Source organism: Furipterus horrens, unplaced genomic scaffold (assembly GCF_987537825.1).
Source record: "Furipterus horrens unplaced genomic scaffold, mFurHor1.1.pri manual_scaffold_2, whole genome shotgun sequence".
NCBI lineage: Eukaryota > Metazoa > Chordata > Mammalia > Chiroptera > Furipteridae > Furipterus > Furipterus horrens.
In genome coordinates, this window is record NW_028327172.1 from 119,253,579 (window position 1) to 119,277,687 (window position 24,109).

General features: G+C 36.3%; 1 protein-coding gene across 3 annotated transcripts in view; it reads left to right on the top strand.

Moving 5' to 3' along the window:
- Positions 1–24,109, top strand: part of NFKB1 (nuclear factor kappa B subunit 1) — a 127,504-nt gene that overhangs the window by 13,021 nt on the left and 90,374 nt on the right. Inside the window, exons 2-4 of one of the 3 annotated variants that reach the window (XM_090266345.1) lie at positions 13,658–13,703; positions 16,967–17,042; positions 21,401–21,441. In XM_090266345.1, the coding sequence (XP_090122471.1) occupies positions 13,665–13,703; positions 16,967–17,042; positions 21,401–21,441 (156 nt within the window). In that variant the 5' untranslated portion in view covers positions 13,658–13,664. The remainder of the gene's footprint in view (positions 1–13,657; positions 13,704–16,966; positions 17,043–21,400; positions 21,442–24,109) is intronic. The other 2 variants (XM_090266347.1, XM_090266348.1) reach the window with 2 other exon arrangements.

Genomic DNA, 24,109 nt, shown 5'->3' on the forward strand with positions numbered 1-24,109 from the left:
GAATAAGTCAATTTTATTTTTCAATTTCATTTTATCTCCTTCACTGGCTATTTTTTAAAGTGGTTACTTTAGGTATTACAATATGTATCATTGAGTCTACCATGAATTAATACTATAACATTTCATGTATAATGTAAGAAATTGACAACATGCGCTATGTTTCCATTTGTCCTCTTCTCTTCCTATGTGCTGTTTATAAGACATTTTACTTATGCATATGTTATTAACCCCCAAATAGATTGTATTTTATGAACAAGAAAAAATATTTTATAGTCACCTACATATTCATCATGTTTGGTGTTTTCATTCATTCATGTAGGTCCAAGTTTCTATCTGGTAACATTTCCCTTTAGCATGAAGAACTTTGTTTAACATGTGTTTTAGCAGGCCTACTAAAGACAAATTCTCTCAGCTCTTATTTATTTAAAAAAATGTCAATTTTACATTTATTTTTGACAGATACTTTTTCTGAATATAGAACTGTACACTGATCTTTTCCTTTTCTTTTAGCACTTCCATTATTGTTTAATGAGAATAGGCTATCATACTGTTATCTTCATTTCCCCTTGTCCCTGGATTCTTTTAGGATTTTTTTTCTTTAGCATTAGTTTTTAACAGCTTGGCTATAATGTGACCAAGCATCAGTTTATTTGTCTTTATTCAACATAGGGATCTTTGAGATTCTTGTATTTATGGTTTGGTATTTGTTAAATTTTTTAAATTCCTGACTTATTTATTCAATATTTTTTCTCTTGCTCCTCTTTTTCTAGGACTCTAAATTACAGACCACTTGATATTGTCTCAGAGGTCACTGAAGGGGTCTTAATTATTTCTGCCATTTTTCTTTGTGCTTCAGTTTGGATATATTTTATTGACCATTCTTCAAGTTCATTGTCCTTTATTTCACAATGTTCAACATGCTGATAAGTCCACCTAGTGAAATTTAATTTTGATCTAGAATTTTTCATTGAACATTTTTCTATTTTAAGTTTCAATTTCTCTGCTGAGATTCCCTATCTGTTCATTCACTATGTCTACTTTTTCCTTTACATTCTCAAACATACTACCATTAGCAGTTTTAAAGTCATAGTTGCTAATTCCGTCATTTGTTTCATTTTTTTCTTCTCAGTCATATTTTCCTACTTCTCTGTATGTTTTGCTATTTTTTGTTTTACATTGTGGATACCACTTGTACAGAATATAGATTTTTTTTCTTCTTTTAAAGAGCATTGAGTTTTTTATAACAAGCAATACATTTATCTGGTTTTATTGAGATGGGTTTAGAGTGGCCCTTATTGTAGGGCATCTCCCTTACTCCCATTGCATGGTCCTCCTGGGACCACAACTGAATGCTCAGATTGTTCATTGATGTTTCTTCACCTTGGATGATCAGAACTTCAGTGTCTCTAAGAAGTTCCAGGAACTTGTGGAATTCTTATTCAGGTCTTAGATCCCAAACATGTGTTTTCTAGTAGGCTTTGCAGAGTCTTGTCCTACACTAGCATAGAGTAACATTTGGCCAGTTACCAAATATTAAGCCTCTTTCTCTTTGTGAACCCCTCCTTTCTGACACCCTGCCCAGTGAGATTGCTTCTCCCTTGGGGCTCTACTTCCTTGTGTCATGATTTGGAACATGGCCACTGTCAAAAATGATTTTGGAGCTCACCTCAAGTGTTCATATTCTCTTATGGTGTTCAACCCTATGCTATCTTTTGTCCTTTGTCTTAAATGTATTGCTTCAAGTATTTTGTATAGTTTTGCAGTTGAGTATGGCAAGGAGGCAAGTTCAATAATTGTTATTCTGTTCTGACTAAAACCAGAAGTCCATATTTTGACAAATCTGAAGTTGCACTGTTTCTTGCCATTAATGCAGCATTAATTGAAAAGTACTTAATGTTTACTAATTTGGAAATACCAAAAAATAAAAAACTCATGTCTACTTTTAGGCATGTATATCCACTTAAGAAGATGGTGAATATAAAGTTAACTTGCTATAGAACAATATGTTGTCAAGTGTAAAATCACCAATACACTTAAGTCTGACAGTGCTTATGTGGACTACTGAGATATAGGTTATAGGGGACATATGGGGTTTCTTGGCAGAGGTAAGATTTGAGTAGAGGCTTGAGGAATGGGTAGTATTTAAGTAGGAAAGATAGCAATTCAGGATGCAGGGCATATTTTGAGCAAATACAGAAGATGGAAATGAGCAAGGTGTTTTGGAATGTTTGGTTAGTATATAATAATGAGTGATGCTTATAATTTAATTTAATGTAATAATATAATATGGCAAGTGGTTGAGGGCTTTCAACTATCCTTGTAAGTAATTTGGCAATAATGTGAAAGAAGTTTAAGGAAGAAGTAACACCACAATAAGGGAAAACAGTACGGAGGTTATTATTGTCATTCGGAGGTGAAATAATGAAACAGTGGAAATGAAACAGAGGGAGACACAAGAAATAATACACACACACTCACACACACACACCCAGTGAACAGAAATAGATTGACTGGATATGTATGAGATAAATAGAGGGGGAAAAAAGAAAAGGGTGACTGAACTTTTGACCCTGAATACCTGACAGAATGGTATACTGCAGAAATTGGGAAGTCAAGAATGGGGTCTGTTGACACAGGAATGATGAATTTGGTTTTCAATATTGGAGAATTGAAGGGATTGAAAATATTATTACTTGTTTTATAATGACATCACTGCTTAAATATAATAGCAGCTTATTAATATTTACATTTTTAAGGTTAACAATACTAATTTTATTTGTTTATATCACAATGTCTTTTGACTAATGTACTTGTTCCTTTTGTTCAGTTGGGAACTAAATAAACCAATAGAGTAAAAATGACACTGAAACTTTTTTTTAAAGATTTTGTTTATTTTTAGAGAGGGGAAGGGAGAGAGAGAGAGAGAGAGAGAAACATCAGTGTGTTGTTGCCTCTCGTGCGCCCCCTACTGGGTACCTGGCCTGCAACCCAGGCATGTTCCCTGACTAGAAATCAAACCAGTGACCCTTTGGTTCACAGGCCGGCACTCAGTCCACTGAGCCACATCAGCCACGGCGACACTCCAACTTTTACTGTCTCAACTTCTCTTCCCATTTTATTATAAACATATTGTTTATTATCCTAACCAAATAGGACCGTAATAAAGAAAATGTAATTAGTGAATTACCAAGATAACTAACCCATGCCCCACATACCCTCCATTTCCTACAACACTTACTATGTTGCATTGTTTTTGCCTATTTGTCTTACTAAACTGTTGCATTAGTTAGCTTCAGCTGCATATAAAAATCTCTACAAAGCTAGTTAAAACACAAACATTTGTTATTTCTCCCTATTCAGAGCTGTCTAGGTCATCTGATCTGGGCTGGCTCAGCTCTGAAAACTTTTGACTGCTCGGCTAGTGTTGTTTGGCCTAGGGGAGCCTCAACTAGGACTTCCCCACTCTGCTCCACATGGTCTCATCCTCCAGTGGGCGAGTCCAGGTTTGTTCACATGGCAGCAGTGTTATACAAAAGCAAGAATGTTGTCTCAGGCTCTCTTGAAACCTACATTTAAAACTCACACTTATCTCATTCCATTGGTCAGAGAAAGTTATAGGCCTACCAAGTTGTAGTGTCATTTTTACTCTATTGGCTTATTCAGTTCAAAGGATGAGGAAACAGATTTTTCCTTTTGTTGGGTGGAGTTTCAAAGAATTTTGTCCGTTGCTTTCAATCTACCACAACTATAAGCTCCGTGAGTACAGGGACTGTATCACTCAGTATACTTTGGTGTCTTTGTAACACATAATAAGCGCAAGTATTTTTTTAAATAAATGGTTAAGTTTAATGAAGGGAGGAAGATATTCAAGGAGCATTTGAATATATCTTAGTTATAAATATATACATACTTTTATTATACCATTCGTGAATGTGATGTTTTCTTTCTTTTTTTATGTTTGTTCTGTTATAGTTGTCCCAATTTTCCCCCGTTGCTCGCTCCTGCTCCCCACACCCCGCTCCCACTGTCACTCCCCACCCCGTTGAATATGGTGTTTTCTGTGGACACGTTTCAGAGAGAATCTCTTTATTCTCCTTCCATCCTCCGAAGTTGACTAAAGAAAGTATTTAAAACAAAATTTTTAAAAAGCAGCTGCCACTGAATTACCATCGTTTGGTATTTTTACCTTCACCTTTGATTGTCTGAAGACCCCAGTTGAGTTTTGTGCATTGTCACAGGCCTGTTTTGCTTTTCAGGCCATGGGTAGACAAGCTCCGACCTAAACATTCAGTGGACCTGGAACACGGCACTGTATTAAAATAAATAAAGGGGAAAAAAACTTCTGCCTTTTAGACAAGTGAACAAACCATAGTCTATAGAATCAGATTCACCAACATTACTCTATCAACCTAAACAAATGACTTTCTCTCTCTAAACCTCGGTCTGCTCATCTGGGACAATATTTCTCAGGATTATTGTGAGAATCAAGTGAAATATATGAAGCACTAGCTGTAAGTCCTGACTCATGGGAGGCAGTCAAGTTTAGTTTTTTCTCCATGTGAACCCAAGCACTTGACATGAAAGTGATGGCATTGATCAGGGTTTCTCATCCTTGGCGTTGACATTGGGATTGGTTAGTTCTTTATTGTGAGGGGCTATCATGTGCATTATAGCATATTTAGCAGTATTGGCTGGTTTGGCTCAGTGGATTGAGCATTGGCCTGCAAGCTAAGTGTTGCTGGTTCGATCTTCCAGTCAGGGCACATCAGAGAAGGAAAACTCTGACTCCAAAAAACCTCCGCTGCCTTGCGGCATACCTCTTCAGGGGAAAGGCTAAGGGAGTAAACCCCGACAGAAAATCTGGAGCCGGAGTCCCTAAGGCGGTTTGACGTAGTCAACACCGGCAACTCCTGCGGCGCACCTGAAGCCAAGCTGTATTGACTCCGTCTTTCCCTTGGACCCTTCAGCTGCGAAGAGAGGGGGGGTCTGCTGCATGGGCAACAGCAGACCCTCCATATCACCCTGCCCAGGCTCTGTAGCTTCAGCTCCACTGGAGAGGACACTCCAGCGTCATCGCAAGATGTCGATTCAACACGGGAGGAGACAGATACCGTGTCACTCCCGAGTCGGACTGCACAGCCATTCTCGGCGGTGCAGATAGACTCTTAAGAAGCTACACCATCGTCTCTCGAGACGGACGGCTGCCGACGACGACACTCTAGATGCCAGTGGGAACTCTCACCAGGCTGTGACAGCTAGAAGTGTCTCTGGACATTGCCGAATTTCCCCAGGCGCAAAATGCAAACATTTTATTCAGCAGTAATAAAGAGAGGGATAAAGAGGGAATGTGGCAGTACACCCATAAATATAGAATGAAAAAGAAATAAAAATATTTGATACTTCTCAGAATGCCAAAAACTTTTACTGTCTCAGTTGCTTTTTCCAATTTATCATAAACATGTTGCTTATTACCCCAACTAATGAAATGACTATCATTTGCTCTGTATCCTTAACTGTGCCAATAAGCTTTGCATGAATTAGTGGTTGAATACTGTATATATACATCTGCCATCTGTATTAGATTGACATTCCATTGTGAACAGAGACCTTATCTTATACCAGCTCCAGACATAGTATATTTGTACTTACTAGGTAGCTATTGTAAGTTTAGTTTGTCACATTGCACCCATATAAAACAATAGAAAGCTGACAACAGAAGGAAGAGTGGAAAAACATGGAAAATGAGTTAATACAAATCTAAATATGATGGAATGCAAATTTTTCTTTTTCAAAAAATTTCAAAAATCAGCTATTTTGAGAAAGGAAACTAAAACCACCCATCAACTTTTCTTTCTTCGCCACTAAACCAATATATCATCAGGAAGATGTAAATAAACAGCACCTTTAAAGCTATACTTTTTCTATTATATTTATTATGAAGAGGATTTTGGTGATGTTTAGAAATGTTCAACTCATTTCATGCTTCATGTTTTATTCACTGTATGTTATAATTGTTAAAAATTTCAGAATTAAACTTTATATTTTGGATAGGGTTTGATTTTCTCATTTTTTTCAATTAAAATTATATTTCCAATTACCTAATTGAGTTAGAAAATTAAAACATAGAATTGTATAACTTAGGGAGTAAAAGTCTCCATGTTATTATAAGTAGATCTGAATTGCTATTTTTAATAATTACATAATATATAACTATGAATGTAGCATAATTATAAGTAATATGCTATCGAAGGATATTTATATTATTATCTTTTTGCTTCAGTAAATATCCTTGTACTTACTTTTTTTTCACTTGCTCATATAATTCTTGAAAGTAGAATTGCAGAGTCAAAAGATACTCTCATTTGAGCGTCTCATGTTATATATAGTACACCTCTCGTATACCTTCTAGCACGTTCCCACAAAGAAAAGTCCTGTATGGAAAGAGTCTCCAGGATATTTTTCTCTTTTTAATTTATTATCCAACAGAGAAATGGTGAAAAGTCACTTTTTCTTGAAATATCATCCTTCTTGCTCTCCAACATGAGGTATTAAAATTACACCTAAGTGGTGTGTGTTGCAGCTGAATTTAATCTGGCAAATAGAGAACTTGATCTCTCTGATTCCCCACTGCACCCTTTGTATGGCACCTCTGATTCTGTTTTCAAACTTCAGATTTTGACCCCTTAGTGGGTTTTGAAATCATTTTAATGGGTTTGAAAAGTTTGGTTTTTTAAAAAATATTAAATCTGATAGACTAAAAAGAATATGATTTCCTATAGTGGGCCCTGGTCAAAAAGTATGAATATATCTAATTCTATGAAATGTCCCCAGTTACAAGGAGGGCAGTGCCCCCAGCTTCATCCTTAATGGTGTCCAAACCTGTGGTCTTGGTCTTGCTGCCAAGAACTACTTATGCTGGCCTTTGATGTCAGTGATGGGATTGTCATACGTGCAGAAAATAATTCATTAGGCATTTCATGTAGAACTCATCTCATACTCATAACTTAGCCAGTTATGACATTATGCTCCTCATGTGAGAAATATAAGCAATTCACTGGACAAGATTTTATTATTTACTGCTAGCTAGCTACATATTCTGTTTTTCGTTCCATGGTGTGAAAATTTTTCTGAAAACCTCACCATTGTGGACAGAGAGGCAGAGTTCAGGCACATCTTCTCAGCAGTCAACCCAGTATCTCCCTTTCTGTTTCAGGGTCCTTCCTCAAAAGCACAGAAGTGTGTAAAGGGAAAATGAGAGATGGCTGGGGGAGCAGGGGGGCAGAAGGGGCTTTCCCTGGTCTTTCCTAATCCTTCAGTTCCAAAGGCTTGCTGGTATTTCAGAATTTTGAAATTAAGCCTGCTTGTACAATTAATGCAAATATTACTCAGTGATTCATCCTTTCCAAATAATTCTTGGTTTCTTTTGACATTTTAAAGTTATGAATTAACATTGACATCACTCTAGGGTTACTGTTACCTCAGCTCTTCACAGTGAACTTGAACTATCTTACAAAGTGTGTAAAAGTTTAGGTTTAACCATCACCCAAGTATCTTTGGGGCTGTTGTTGGGCTTTTAAAACTATAAATCTTTTGGCACCCATTTGTGCCTGGAGAGGTTGTTGGGTGGGGGACTGTGTTTAACTGGGTGGTGTGTCCAGTGCCTACAATTAAGATTCATTAAGGTTTTAACTATAGTAGTGATCATGATAATAACCCTGCATCAGTTCTAATAAAGTAAATTTAGCTGAGTTTTTTAAATTAGGGTGACGGCTGCTTCACATGAAATCCGTTGCAGTGTTATATATAATAGTCAAGATTTGGAAGCAGCCCAAGTGCTCAACAGTAGATGAGTGGATAAAAACGCTGTGGTACACTTACACAATGAAATACTACTTGACCATAAAATAGAAAGAAATTTTACCCTTTGTGACAGCATGGATGGACCTGGAGAACATCATGCTAAGTGAAATAAGCCAGTCAGAGAAAGACAAATACCGTATGATTTCCCTCATATGTGGAATCTAATGAACACACTGAACTAATAACCGAAGTAGAGACAGACTCAGATAGAGAGCAGACTGACAGCTTTTGGTGGGTGGGGTAACGTATTGAGCAAAAAGTTTTTTAAAAAGAGGAGGACATCAAAAAATAATATAAAATAAATCCAAGCATTCAAAGGTCAGGAAACCATCCACAAGTTTAAAAATATGAATATATTGAATGTAATAGAGGTACCAAACATGTCTGAAGGTTTAACAGGTCAACAGCCTCATCTCTGCTTTTGAAAGGTGTGGGCTAAGAGTGATTGAAAGGATTCAGGTGATCAGCCCAGATTAATAGAAAGCCTAATGACAAAAGAAATGATGGTTTTATTTTTATTATTTTGAGGGAAGAAATTGAGGTCCTGTGCTATTGTAGGAGTAAGGATTTTTCACATAAAATGTTGTAACTGGTATTACGACTGTATTGTAATACTGTTTTACTTGTATTCTCCATATAACCGAAAATTAGGCTGATAATTCTTTAAAATAGATCTATACCTGAGTATATATAAACCTCTAAGTTTACAGAAAGAGTTATGATTTAGTGATTTGTTTTTTTAATAAGCATTTATTAGCTAACTAACATTCTGAGTTCTTTTTAAAAGTCCATGCCATCAAGCTCTCTCATTTTGCAGTTGAAGAGATAGACCACAGTGAGTTTAGTTGTATATACAGTCACATACTTGGCAATGGGAAAACTCTAAAATTTCAAATGACTTAATTTCTCTTTATTGTATCAGGTCAGATTTTTCCCTTTTTAAATGCTTGTCTTAATTGATTACAGCTCTTTATAAATATTCAATCATTAATTTCTTGTTTAGACAAATACTTTTTTGCAAATCTGCATGGACTTCTTGTTCTGTAGGACTGAGAGCTGCCCTCTCCCCCTTTTGTTGGAGTTGGCCCCCTCCTGTATCCCATGAGGAATCCTCATGAGGCTTTCTCACTCCTCACCAGTAACACAGGGCTCTACTGGACATCTAGAGGCTTTATTGAATATTAGGGTCCTCTTTGGGTGGTTTTTGTCCTTATTGAAGTGTTGAGCGATGTACTCATTAGGGTGAGGGCTGAACTGTTTTAGCAAAGAGATCCAACAATGCACTGGGTTAAAGAACAAAGAAGTTTCTTTCTCAAATCAACACCACTATTAGCTCCCTGCCATTCATCATCATCTACGCAGTGTCTCTTCTTCTCCATGTCTAGGTTTTATCCAACAAGAAAGAGAAAAAGCAAAACCATGGAAGGATGTCAAGGGCCTTAAGCCCAGACCTGGAGGTGACACACAATAGTTCTGACATCCCATTGGTGAGCATTTCATCAAATGGCCATCCCTAACTCAAAGGCACTGTGGGGTATACTCTAGTAAGCAGTCACTATTCCAGCTACAACTATATTTCTGTGGGAAAAGAGAAAGCAAACTTTGGTGGGTAGCTAACATTTTCAGTCCCAGTTCCAAGTGCCCTTGAGTGCTTTATAGATTTCATGGGGAAAACAAAAACAACAAACTTTGCCTGAGGAATTAATAATTGCTTTCAACCTTCTTTTTTTATCTTTTAATTTTTCATGTAATGGATCTGAAATTTGATCATAATAAATTTAGATAATATCAACCTATATTTAAAATACTGATGAGGATATTTCTTAAGTATATAAATCCGAAATGATATGTGATTTTAGATACTATTTTTATCTGACAATGTGCTTCCTCATTTTCCTCAGGGCCTCTGGGCAGTGTAAGATTGCTAGGGCTTGCAATGTATTCGTGTCTGGCTGCAGTTCATTAAATCTAAGACTATAGCCTTCATAATAAGGGCTCTTATTTTTGTGTTTTTATTACTGTTTTAATATTACAATATTTCTATACAGTACTCCCCTATCATTCATAAGACCCCCAATAAATGCCTAAAACCAAGGATAATTCCAAACCCTGTATGTATTATGTTTTTTCCCTATAGGTACATACAAATGATAAAGTTTAATTTATAAATTATACCTTGTAAGAGATTAACAAGAACTAATTATGTAATAGGATGATTATAATAATATGTTGTAAAAACAATTATGTGAATGTGGTCACTCTTTATCTTTCAAAATGTGCTATTGCACTGTACCCACCCTTTTGCTTAAAGGAAGCACTTTATGACTTCTCTTTGACATATTCAAATTGCCAGCATCACTACTTGCACTCTTGGGCCATTATTAAGTAAAACAAGGATTACTTGAACACAGGCACTGAGATACTGTGACAGTCGATCTGCCAGATGGCTACTAAGTGACCAACAGACAGGTGGTGGCATGCACAGCATGGAGAGGTGGACAGGTGACGATTCACATCCTGGGTGGGATGGAGTAGGATGGCAGGGGATTTCATCATGCTACTCAGAAAGGCACACAATTTAAAACTTATAAATTGTTCCTTTGGGGAATTTTCCTACTGCGGGTAACTGAGACTGAGGAAAGTAAAACCACAGGTAAGGGGTACTACATTTTGACAGTGGCAGGTAATGGCCTGCTGCAGTGGACGCACTAAAGGACAGAGCTCAGCACACGGTAGCCAACTTACTCTGGTGCCCTGATGCCCTGAGCAAACCCTTTTAACAGCAGAATGGCCCTGTCTTATCTTCTCAATCTGTGCGGCATACAGAAAGCTTGGAGACGGTTCTAACACCATCACACAATTCATGAAGGGTTGGAAAATGATCCTCACAAAGAGCAAAGTCTACAAATCTTTGAAGTCCACATGGTGACAAAAAGAAATGGCCACTAAGAATCCAAATATGCATAATTTTTATACTGAAGATGAAGATTGGTTGTACCAAACTCCAGGATGCTATTATGAGCCTGATTATACATAAATGGCAATTCCTTTGTTATACAATCTATCTGCTGTTAGATTTAGATTCCAAAGAAGAATTGCACTAGGTCTTTTAAAAAAATGGGTTATATTCTTACTGGAATAATTCAGTTCACTCCTGCATGAAGGATTTTTTTCTCTTTTTTAAAAATTATATTTTATTGATTGTGCTATTACAGTTGCCCCAACTTTCCCCCTTGGCGCCCCTCTACCAGCATCCCCCACTCCCTCAGGCAATCCCACACCATCGTTCGTGCCCATGGATCATGCGTATAAGTTCTTCGGCTACTCCATTTCCTGGTATTGTACTTTACATCCCCATGGCTATTCTGTGATTACCTATGGTACTTCTTAATCCCCTCACCTCTTCACCCATTCCCCTACAACCTCTTCCAACTGGCAACCATCAAAACACTCTGTATCCATGATTCTGTCTCTGTTCTTGTTTGCTCAGTTTGTTTTCTATATTCAATTGTTGATAGATATATATTTATTGCCATTTTATTGTTCATATTTTCTATCTTCTTTTTCTTAAAAGAGTCTCTTTAACATTTTATACAATAATGCTTTGGTGATGATGAACTCCTTTATTTTTTTCTTGTCTGGGAAGCTCTTTATCTGCCCTTTGATTCTAAATGATAACTTTGCTGGGTAGAACAATCTTGGCTGTAGATCCCTGCTTTTCATGACTGACTACTTCTTGCCAATCCTTTCTAGCTTGCAGAGTTTCTTTTGAGAAATTAGCTGACAGTCTTATGGTAACTCCCCTGTAGGTAACTAACTTCTTTTCTCTCACTGCTTTTAAATTTTTCTCTTTATCTTTAACCTTTGCATTTTAATTATGACGTGTCTTAGAGTGGGGCTCTTTGCACCCATCTCGTTTAGGACTCTCTGTGCTTCCTGGGTTTGCATGTCTACTTCCTTCACCGAATTAGGGAAGTTTTCCTTCATTGTTTTTTAAATAGATTTCCAATTTCTTGCTCTTTCTCTTCTCCTTCTGGCACCCCTATGATGTGAATGTTGGACCTCTTGAAGTTGTCCCAGAGGCTGCTTATACTGTTCATGTTTTTTTGGATCCTTTTTCTTCTTGTTCTGATTGGTTGTTTTTGCTTCCATGGTCCAAATCATTGATTTGATTCCTGGCTTCATCTACTCTACTGTTCTTTACTTCAAATAGTGTATCCTTCATTTCTGACTGAATCTTTTTTTATGCTGATGAGGTCCTCACTAAGTTCCTTGAGCATCCTTATAACCAGTTTTGAACTCTGCATGTGATAGATTGCTTAACTCCATTTTGTTTAGCTCTTTTTCTGGAGTTTTGATCTGTTCTTTCATTGGGCCATGTTTCTTTGTCTCTTCGTTTTGGCAGCCTCCCTGTGTTTGTTTCTATGTATTAGGTAGAGTTGTTATGACATCCTATCTTGGTGATGTGGCCTAATGTAGTAGGTGTCCTGTAGGGTCCAGTGGCACAACCTCCCCTATCACCCAAGCTGGGTACTCAAGGTGCAACCTTTGTGTGGACTGAGTACACCCTCCTCTTGTAGTTGAGCCTTGATTGGCAGGTCAATGGGAGGGATTTACCCAGGTCAGTCAGCTGCAAGGACTGGCTGTGACCACTGACCGCCAACCTCTATCCTCCATGAAGGATGAACTGTGCATTTGGTTGGGCTCTAACATTGAGTGTATAGGCCTTTGGGTTTCCTGGGTGGTGCAGGCCAAGGTCAGCCCCCACCTATGTTTTTCCCAGGGCCACCCTACCTGAGCTATAAAACAATCTGAGATGGCTGCTACTTGGGCTAGGCTTAGAGGTTCCCAGGCAAAGCCAAGCTGTGAATCTAGGCTTGCTGCTGCTAATGCCAGTCCTGGGGGCACTTAGAAAGAGGTGTGAGAACTACAGACTCTCTGAGGCCAGATGTTGCTTGTTTATGAAAATTTAGGAAGTTGGGAAGCATGAGTCAAGACCAGCCATTCATATGGAAAAGTTTCTGTTAACGGATTGGGTGGGCCCATAAATTGGTTGGGACAGAGACTCAGAGGATCATGAGGGTAGGGCAAACAGTGTTAGCCAGGTGATGGAGTCTCAATATGGCACCTGCCTGCCAGCACTGTGGCTCTGTGGGAGGATGGTTCAGAAAAGGGACAATGGCCTCTGCCCACCTTTCTGTCTGGGAAAACTGTCCCCCAGCTCTTGTCTTGATGCCAGCTATTTCAGTTCCTCCCTGTATGCCACGGGTGCCTTTCCAGCTGCTGCCCCAGTGCTGGAGCCCAGAGGGAGTAAATCTGAGTAAGTCCGTGTATGGGTTCTTTAAGAGAGACTGCTTAGGACTCCAGAAGTTTCTTCCTCCAACTCAGTTCCTGATGGTTTTTGCAGCCAGAAGTTATGGGGACTTATCTTCCTGGCACTGGAACCCTGGGAGGAGGGCCTGCTGTAGGGCTGGGACTCCTTGCTCCCATGATATCCCTCCCAAATTTTTATCCACCACACATGGATGTGGGGCCAGCCTGCCCTGAATCTCTGCTCCTTGTACCAATCTGGATAGATGTGGTTTCTTTAATTCCATAGTTGTTAGACTTCCATTCAACTCAATTTTTGATGGTTCTGATTGATGGTTGTTCTATATTTTAGTTGTAATTTTGATGTGGTTATGGGAGCAAGCGAGCCATGTTTACCTATGCCACCATCTTGGCCAGAAGTGCATGATGGAATATTTAAGGTTCATTTCAGTCTTACAAATTGCTTTTGTTTTGTTTTGATATACAGCTCCAAAATGGCAGAAGAGGATCCATATTTGGGAGGGCATGAACAAGTAGGTATTATAATATCATCTCATTGATAATTTTTTGTAAATGTATTCATATTTTAAAATATACAGAGGTAACAGTCGTAATTGCCAGGCAAACTCAAAATTGGTAAAACTTTTTTTTAATTGTTTTTGCAGTTTCCCTATCTGTCCATGTAAGATCAGAGAGGACATGTCTTATAAAATGAGTAACTTAAAACCTGCTATCACACACATCACTGCATAAAAATCATATGTACTATAGGCCAAATGATAACTACTGTATTAATGTCCTCAGGCTGCTGTAACCAATGACCACAAACTGGTTGGCTTAAAACAACAGAAATATATTCTCTCACAATTCTGGAGGCTACAAGTCCAAAGTTGAGATGATGGCAGGGTTGGTTACTTTCAGAAGTTCTGAAGGAGAATCTGTCCCATGACATTCCTCTAGCTTCTGGTGGTTGCCAGCACTCTTGGCATTCCTTAGCTTGTAGTTTTATCACCCCAGCGCATGGCCTTCTTCCACGTGTATCTCTCATTTCTCTGTATCCAGATTTCCCTCCCTTTTCTTTTACAAAGGCACCAGTTATTGGATTTAGGGGCCCACCCTTCAATATGAATACATCTTCACTTGATTACATCTGGAAAGATCATGTTTCTAAATAAAGTCACATTCACAGATATGAGAGTTAGGACTTCAACCTTTCTTTTTTGGGAGGAACACAAGGTATTTATTTAAAACACATCTAATGAGAAAGCAGATTGGTATAGTGAAAAGATCTTTTGGACTTAGAATTTGAAGGTCTTTGTGTAAGTACTGGGTGCTACTAATGAGCTCTTAAAACCTGAGAAATTACTTAGCACCCCTAGATTCTCATTCTTCTCCTTTGCAAAAAAGGATTGCTAACCCCACATTGATTGGTATTGAAAAGACTTAATGGGCAGTGAATGTGCTTTGGGAGCATAAAACTGTCCATTATATTTGCAGTTATGAAGAGATACCAGTATCCTTTTTCTCTTTTTCTCCTAGTTTTTTACTTGGGAAACTTTGAAACCTATAGAAATATTAAATAGTTAACAAATATTTGTTGATTATTAATAGTTTGCTTTTATCTATATATATTTTATTTTTTTATATATATTATATATTTATATTCATATATATATATGTGTTTTACCTTTCGTTTTTAATGTGCTGTCTCTAACAATTAAAGGCAAAGTCTAATCAGCATTAGAGTTGATTCTTCTTGGTTTTAGATCATGCTTTCCTATTTATATACAGGAAATCTTATCAACAAAAGATAGTCCTTTATGCCACACAAGAGTAAAATCTGCTAAACACATTCATTTCAAAAGTTTTTCTTATATGGGCATTTTGTGATCATCGGCAACAGGGGTGGGGCATGTTCTGATATTTCCATATTTTTAGGAGAAAGGTCCTTGAAATTTTGGGTTTTTTCCCCTTGTCTCAAGCTTAATGGTATATATTTCCAGAAGTTTACTTGTCTTCAGTGAGATAGCCTCAGTGTTGTAGTGTATTCTGGAATCTGCTCTCCACCTTTGACCTAATACACAAAGCAAGCTGTGCACAACACAGCAGCTCTCTTCTTTGTCTGAAGTGAAGTGTGTGCCTCTCTCCTGAGATTGGTGTTTTTGTCCCCTAACTAATCATTTTTACCACCTGCAGGACCATAGGGAAGATTTTTTTCTGCTTGGTCATCTTTTCTGCTCTGAAACTTTCTGCTCTGTGAATACTCTGTAAGGTGGGGCCCGTTTTTACAATAACATGTTTTTTCAATCCTATATTTCCTTTTCAGCAAACAAAAGCATAGATGGACTTTACTCTTAAGCAGTGAAGTAGAGCACATTTATTATTCCTCAGTTGAAAATCTGCCCTCACAACTGAATGTGAAATATTCTTTAAACACTGTTTCTTACTCTTTATTTAACTAGGCATCTAAGTTCAAGAACCTAGTAATAAGGAAAAAAAGTAAATTGTAATACTGGTTATTTTTTCAAGTGCCAGATCCAGAACATTTACCAAATAGCATATCATAAAAAGTGAAATATGGTTGGTTTCTATATTGTCCACAAACATTTCAAACAAAAATTTGAATTTAAAGTCTTATGTAAACTAAATGGAAAGAAAACCTTTTTCTTTGAGTAAGTAATTATTAATAACATATGAAGATAGGATATAATTCCATCAAAATATATTTCATGCCCAGAAGAAAATATATTTCTCTTGATGCTGTAACAAATTACCTCAAATTTAGTAGCTTAAAACATAAAGTTATTCTCTTGTAATCTGGAGGTCAGAAGTCTAAAATCAAGGTGTTGGCAGGGCTGCTTTCCTTCTGAAGCTTTTATTTCCTGGTCTTTTGGGGCTTCTAGAGGCTGCCTGTATTCCTTGGCTTGTGACCGTTACCCCTTTCATCACTCCGACCTCTTGCTTCTATCTCTGTCGTCACATCTCCTATTATTCACCGTGATATCATGCATCCCTCTTATCAAGCCCATCTGAATAATCCAGGAGAATCTCCCATCTCTGGATTCTTATTTTAATAATATGTGCAGACTCCCTTTTGCTTTATGAGACAGTATTCACAAATTCCGGGGATTAGGATGTGGATGACTTTGCGGGAAGCATTATTCAGCCTACCACACCCCCTAAATTACAGGTATTTTTGCATTGTGCTAGGTAAATGAAAGTTAAAAAAAAAGTGAGGGAGCTCAGTGTTCACTGTTCTACTTCTTGGACTGTAAGTAATTTTGTTTGTTTTTCTGTATATTGTTCCAGGGCTGCTGTCTTAATTCTTTCAGGCCTTGAAGTTGAATGTCTAGAGTAGGGGTTTATTTATCACCATCATAAAAGAAATGTAAATTTCTAGGATTATATTCTTATGCTTATATTTCTGAGAGAGTACTAGCTTTGTCATTCATTCAACAAATATTTATTAAGTAGCTACTGTGTGATAAACATAGACTGGGCCTTGAAGACAAACAAGTTCAGCAAGCAGCCATTGTGCACTTCATAGCTAGGTCTTTCTTCTCAAATCCCTTTGTCACATAAACACAGTCCAATCCTATGTAAAGTCCCATACACGTGAGAATTTAGCTAGGTCTCATGAAAGTTATTTTTAAAATCCTGATTTGGAATACTTTCAGATTTTTGAATTTGGCTTTAGTTTTTGTTCCTGTAATTAAGTTCTAGGTCTCCTGGCTTCATATTTTTAATACAGTGTTAGAAAAATGATGATTAAAAATTATACTTTTCTTTGTTACAGATGTTTCACTTGGATTCTTTAAATCATACAATATTTAATCCAGAAATATATCAACCAGAGATGCCACTGCCAACGGGTAAGAAAACTCCTCACTCCTACTATCCTGTTGTTCTACTGTTATTTTTTTTAATTCAGGATTTGCTGGTGTCCCTTTTAGAAAGTCAGTGATGTACCTATAAAGGAAATGGTGATTATGTTCTAAAAAACAATCTTTTAATATATTTTCTTGAAATGTATTTGCACAAAAATGTTTCATCCCCATTACTCATTGTATGACTTACAATTGTTACTAATATATGCTGGGACAACTTAGAAAGAATTTCTTCACTCAATAGCGGTTTTCCCTTTTAACCAACCTTACCCCTCTCTGGGTTATTTTTAACTCCACTTTGCTTTGTCCCAGACTCAGACAGTCTCAACTCCTCAGGTCTATTCCAGAAACACTATTTGAGTGCCTATTGTGTTTGCCAGGCATTGGGGAAACAAGTATACAAAAATCATAAAAATCAGCTCAGTTGAAAAATCATCTTTTTAAAAAGATTCTAGCTTTACATTCTGACCAGTTGGATAAAATGCATGATAATCATTCTTCCTTCCAACATGGCTGTATTAATTATCCCCATCCATAAATTGTTTAATCTCATGTGAGTGATTTTAAAGATCAACACATTTAGCCTCTTTTTTTAAAATTTATTGATTTACATATAAGCTCTATGTGATGGCTCTTCTATTTATTTTTTTATTTTTTTAATTTTTTCAAGTTCATTTTATAATGTATTTCTTCCGTTACCATTTATCCCCCTTAAACCCTCTTTCACCTCCACCCAACCCCCTCCCCCCTGCAATCACGACACTGTTGTCCATGAATCCTTTTTCTTATGTGCTCCTCACATCACTAGCAGGACTCAACAGGCTATTCAAAAGCAGTGTAAGTAAATGAAGGAAGTTGTATATAAAACAGGGAGTTTTGTAGTCACTGAAGCTGTTTGATTTGCCATGAACTTGCTTAGCCTCATTGGCAGACTCAATCCAATTTGTATCATTCTCATTTAAAATTATTATTGTTTTTCAGGTACTTACTTTTCATTTTTTGGATCAGAATGTTTTTCTACATTTTTATCCCTATTATTTCTAGAAGCTCATGGGAGGAAAATAAGTTGCATTGCCTCATGAGGTCTTTCTCTCTTTACTGCATAGAACATATTTTGTAGGCTGCTGTATCTGAGATCCTGTGAACTGTTGCCCAGTTTGAGCTCTAGGTCAGCTTCCTGTAGAGGACAAGTAAATGTCTTGGTAGCTTCTGTGTTTCCTGTGAACTTTTAATTTGGGGGCTCAAAATATTTTTCTTAGTATTAATCCTTTATTGAAAACATAAGAACTTGGTTCCATTCAGTGCCTTGTAGATGCCAAACAGTGTCCTGAGGCAAATGCGTTCATAATGTTTTCATTTCATCAAGTTTCTAGGACTAGAAATAAGATTACCAAAAGAACCATTTTAGTAAATATTCTGTGGTCAGAGCTTCACATTGTAGAAATTATTTTGTCATAATATTAGAAAAACTTAAAATTATACCAAAAAAGCCTTATTTTCCAGTTATTACATCATTGTTTTTATTGTTATTTTTTCCCTCTCTGTTGCAGTAGCGTAGTCAAATTTTTTTAATCCAGGATGTATGCTGTCTTATTCATGTTTTAAAGGGTTAGAAAGGTTATGGAAACCATATTGTAATTTTCACAAGGACTCTTTTATCTTGTGTATTTCTTGAAATATAAAACTATACGTAGTTCTACTATTTGTTCAAAGCTATGGGATATAGTACAGCTCTTAAGTCTATAACATTGTGCTGTATTTTAAATTTCTCTATATAGTGGGTTGTTACTTTATGGGATAGACATGTGACCAAAAGAAAATTGTCATTAAAATAAATGCATGCATATGAAATTAATTTTCTAGTTGATTTAACTTTTGAGTATGTTCTCTGAAAGAGAAAAATGGCCCCATTTCACTAAAAAAACTCTCAAATCTTGAAATTTCATCTTTTGAAAGGAAATTTAATTATCCCGCAAAAGTAATGGAAAAACTTCAAGTGCTAGGGTCAATAGTGAGTGAGCTACCCCTGAAACTAATATAAAGTAATATTTAATGTCAAATGTAATTAAAAAATTAAATATATTGGGTTGGCCAAGAAGTTTGGTTAGTTGTTTCTGTAAAATAAAAGACACATTTTCATTTTCACCAATAACTTTATTGATTTGGATATTTTGAGTATGGTAGAACATTGATTGTTCTCAATTAATGTGTCAATTTGATTGTTATCAACTTCAGCTGGTCTCTCCAACTGTGGAGCATCCCCCAGAGAGAAGAAATCTCCGGCACGAACTTCGCAAACCACTTTGACACGTTGGATCAGTCACAGCACCTTCTCCATACACTGCACAAATCTTTTATACACAGCACAAATCTTTTTTTGCATTTCAGTTGTGTTTTTACCTTTCTTAAAATAATAAAGTATAATATGCCAGAAATAGTGCATATTTTCTTCCATTTTCAATATTAAAATGGCTGCACAAAAATTCACCAATTTCAATAAGTTGTTTTTTAATGCACACTAATATGACAGCTATCACAATAAATCTAACAAAATTGTTTCAAATGAAGTTAAAGACAACTAAGTGCTACTAGAGCCATCTTACAGGAAAAAGAAACCTCACTCTTTGGCCAACCCAAGAATTAATTAAGTAATAATAATAGTAAGTGAGAGACTTGAAGTTTAATGTAAATATGCTCAAACTTCCCTATATTTTCCATGGCTTCCAAATGCTGCTTTCTTAGAGTCTTCTCCTAAAAATATACTCTAGAGGGAATGTTCTTATGACTGTATTTGTTACATTGACATACAAGTTATATATTAGTAGTATGAAAATAATTCTATTTCTAGCTGGTTTTATCTTCTTATAAAAAATTAAATTCTAGCCATGCTTTAGAATCTTAAAATTGCAATTTCTTTTCTAAAAGTAGTTTAAAATGTCCAGGGATAAATTTTATACAGATAATAGAGATAATTTACCTAAATTATGCTACATTGGGCAGTCACTTTATGTATGTCCCTTAGTTTGTATGTTTCACTTCAAATTCAGTCATTTTTCAACTGATTTTCTTGTAAAATTCTTGAATACTAACAGGAAACAATTATACATTTGTTTCCCACAGTTCTGTAGCCTTATTCTGATTCATCATAAAACTTATGAGATAAAAATAGTTTCTCTCTTAAATAGTAGTTTATTTTTTATTTCAACCTGAAGGTATTTAATTCTTCATAAATTTATTGATCTAAAATAGGCCTTGAACTCCTAGCTAAGAGACAATGGAGAATGAAATGGACACAAGCATTCTCTTAGTTTTCTTTTTTTAGTACCAAACTTTTAAATTTACATGTAAACAAGTGAGAAACACCATATGCCTTTATTGCAGAGCTATGGGTTATTACACTATTGACATAAGACTCCCTGGGGAGCTTAGGGACTTTCTCATATTGAACAAATTTATATTTATATTGTCAGAGGTTCTGATTTTCCTTTGAATTTCCAAAGTCAGATATAATCAGTATTTGGATTAAGCTTTTAGTTTTCTTTATGTTTTTACAATAATTGGCATGCACCTATCTTCAATTAAATTATTTTCAGGATTTTGCAAAATGCTTGTGCTTATTTAGAGCAGAGTTTACATCAAAGCACAGTATTTAAAAGTTGTATACAAACATCAAAAGCTGTAGATTAATTAGAGAAGTCCACCATATCTGATAGACCAAATTAAATTTGGGAGGGTAGGGGAACAAGCTAGCAGTTAGGGAATGAAGGCAGTATGTGTGAATTCTAGTAAGGGAAAGGAACCAAAAATGTAGTGTAAGGAAGAGCAGACAGCCTGAGACCATTATCTGTGTATTTTACACATGTAGGTGCCAGCTCAGTCTCCAAACTTTCACAGGAAGCACATTCCCTCTGAAGAAAAGAAGTCAGTATCTAATGATGTGTGGCAAAAGAAAATGTCATAGAGTCCAGGAAGTTGTTGCTGCTTTTAATTGATATTTGTGTCATTTTTAAGATGCTTTGTTAGTACACAAGATTGTGAAGGCTATTAACATCTTAATCCTTACCAAACAATAGGCCTTTTGTTGGGTTGTACAATGTACCATCACCATTGAGGAAATGTTTTTTTATTATGGTTTTCTAAAGGTGTAAAACTGTTAAAATGAGGATAAATTTAATATTCAGATGAGGAGAATAAATTATATCCTTGTGGAATTTTAGCTAAAAACAATTTAATTAAAACCTCTATTTAAAAACATAATTTCAGTTTTTTATTTGCTTAATATTTTATACCAGATTTAAGAAGCCTCACATTTTTTTATTTCTTTTTGTTGTTTTTGTTTGTAGCAGATGGCCCATACCTTCAAATATTAGAGCAACCTAAACAGGTAAGAAGATTAAAGGGTGGGACACTTCCTCTTTAAATGTTACATCCATAAGTCTAATATTAATACCTTAAGGACCAAAAAATAGTAACTGAATTTTGTGAAAGGAGTAGTTTATCTAGTCAACAATATGCCAAATTATGTAACAATTTCATTCATCCATTTTACATTTCTCTTAGTCATTTTTCAGACTGTCTTGAGCCTCCATACATAGTTCTGTAAAACTTCAGTTAATTATAGATCTTTGGTGTCTTACTAGCTCTATGAACTTTGTTTACCAGCCACTCCTAGAAAAGATAGGTTCTTTCCGTCATACCGAAACACACATACATGCAGCTCACATACACGGAGTTAACATCCACCCTTCGTGTCCGTGCACACGCAGTACTTATTAGCCTTCCTCCGACTTTTGGTGGCTCTAGCCTTTTCTGTTCTGTCTCTGGAACATGTGCCCTAAAATACTAAAACCACCAGTGGGAGATAGTATTAGAATGGACAATTGAATTCTCTTCCTGCTGGTGTTAGCTTTAGACTCAGCCTCTTTGGAGTCAGGAGAGGAGCGTTTTATTTTCTCAGGCTCTTCCTCTTACCACTGGATTCCATAGAGGATCCCTGGGAATTAAGGTGGCCTCCTCACCCTTCTCCAAATCTGTGGATAATATTTATTGGAAATTGGATGGGACTAGCGCTATGAAAGAGACTCTTTAATTAATATGCCTATAAATTTCAAATATTAGGGGATAGATGTCATGGTATATAGTCCTCTACAGATTGAAGACAAAGTTAGAAGTCTCTGAATGGATGTGCTTACCAAATCTGTGTGAGCCTGAGGGTGTGTACACCTGCTGTCCTGCAGTTGTATTACCCAAAACCTTCCCTAAATATTTTTCGTAGCTTGGGTGAGTGATTGTGGCACTTTTACATTTTGTAACATTTAACGGATGCTAACTAGATCAGAACTTAAAGCACTTATTGTGGTTACTATAATCATGGCATTATATATATATTAGGATTTTGGTCAACATTTAAAGGATATAAATATCTTAGCTATGACCAAATAGACTCCTTATAGGGCTGAACTTAGATAAAGGTTGAGACTTTGGCGGCATTTTTTAGTTGCTTGTACGTGACCCACCCCGACTCAAGAGGCTGCCAACATGGCTTTGCTTTGCTTATGTCCAGTTCCATAGTAAGAAGGTTGTATCTAAGTGACTTCTCACAGGAGGTCACCAATTCTGTCAGACCCTCCCAGTGGAACTTTATCCCTAAAATTTTATGCAGTGGTCTGGCCTCCCAGAAATTTTTCTATTGGAAGACCTGGGTAATTTCTGAAACTAAGAAATCAACTAAAAAATATTTGTCTGCATACCAAAACATGTTTTCAGATATCCATTTTCATAACTGTAACACTACAATGAGAATTTTAAGTGCAATTTATTATTATGGTTCTAATAGTTATAAGGAAAAATTGACATCTATTATAACCTGAAGGGTTATATATTCCCAAAATTCAAAACTTAATTTATAATATGCGGAGGTGTAAAAGCTCATCTGAGTAAAACAATGTTTTTATTTACCAAGCTGATGTTATTTTTGATGTCTGACTCCAGTGAAAGTAAGAAGGTTGTATTTAAGTCAAACTTTCTGACCTGGTGGATGTAGCCTTGCCTTTGAGGTCGATGACTCATATTAAGCAAATGGAGTTACTGAGATGAATGGCTGTGGATTTGCAAACCTTTAATCTCAAAAATTTAAAATCAGAAATGCATCCAGATTATGCATTTCAAGATATCCTATCTTCCTTAAAAAGAAAACCAGTAATAAATTTCCACCCTCAGGTTAAAATCCCTTTAAAACTTCAGATACTCTTATGCAACTGTGAAAATAGCCATTTTTTTAACTTAAGCAAGTCATTAGGACATGTTGCTTTACTCATTCTGTTTGATACGCTTCCCAATAAGATATAAAAGGTATACATGCATGTATTTCCCAACTATCCTAAAGGAGTTTTCTGATTCAAGATAATTACTTTATTGCATTAAAAAAAATAAAAGTTAGAAAAATAAGAGCTCTGCCACAATCCTCCCCTGCTCTGACTGATAGTAGTCATAGCATAGACTATAATCTTTATCCAGGTCCATTGCATATTATTCAGTGGTAATTATCTAATACTATTTAAAAACTGAAGCTGTATTTAAATTGAGTAGCATTCAAGTAAATTTCTACCTTTATTCTAGAGGCTAACTGTTGCAGGTGTTGATGCTTTTTCATGCTTTTAGGAATTTCATTAAAATTTTAAAACAAGCCAACAGACCTTATCTACAAAAGGCAGAATTTATCACTTTTTTTTTAGTTTGAATTTTTTGAGAGGCAAAAATAGAAGAATTGCACCTAAATGACTAAGCTCACCTCAAAAGCTTTCCCTAGTATTTAGGGAAATACTTTGATCAACCCACTTTGATGAGTTGATCGATCATACACTCCAAACCGATGTGTGACTTGAGCTTTCCTTCACTAGAGCGTTTCCTTCAGGCCATACTCATCCCATGAAAATGCTGTTGTGCTGATCCTCTTTGCAAAAATCAGGATCATCTCAGAGAGTACAGTGACAGACAGGTCCAGATGCCAGAGATTTAAATTTGTTCAAGGCCTCTGGACCACTCAGAGACTC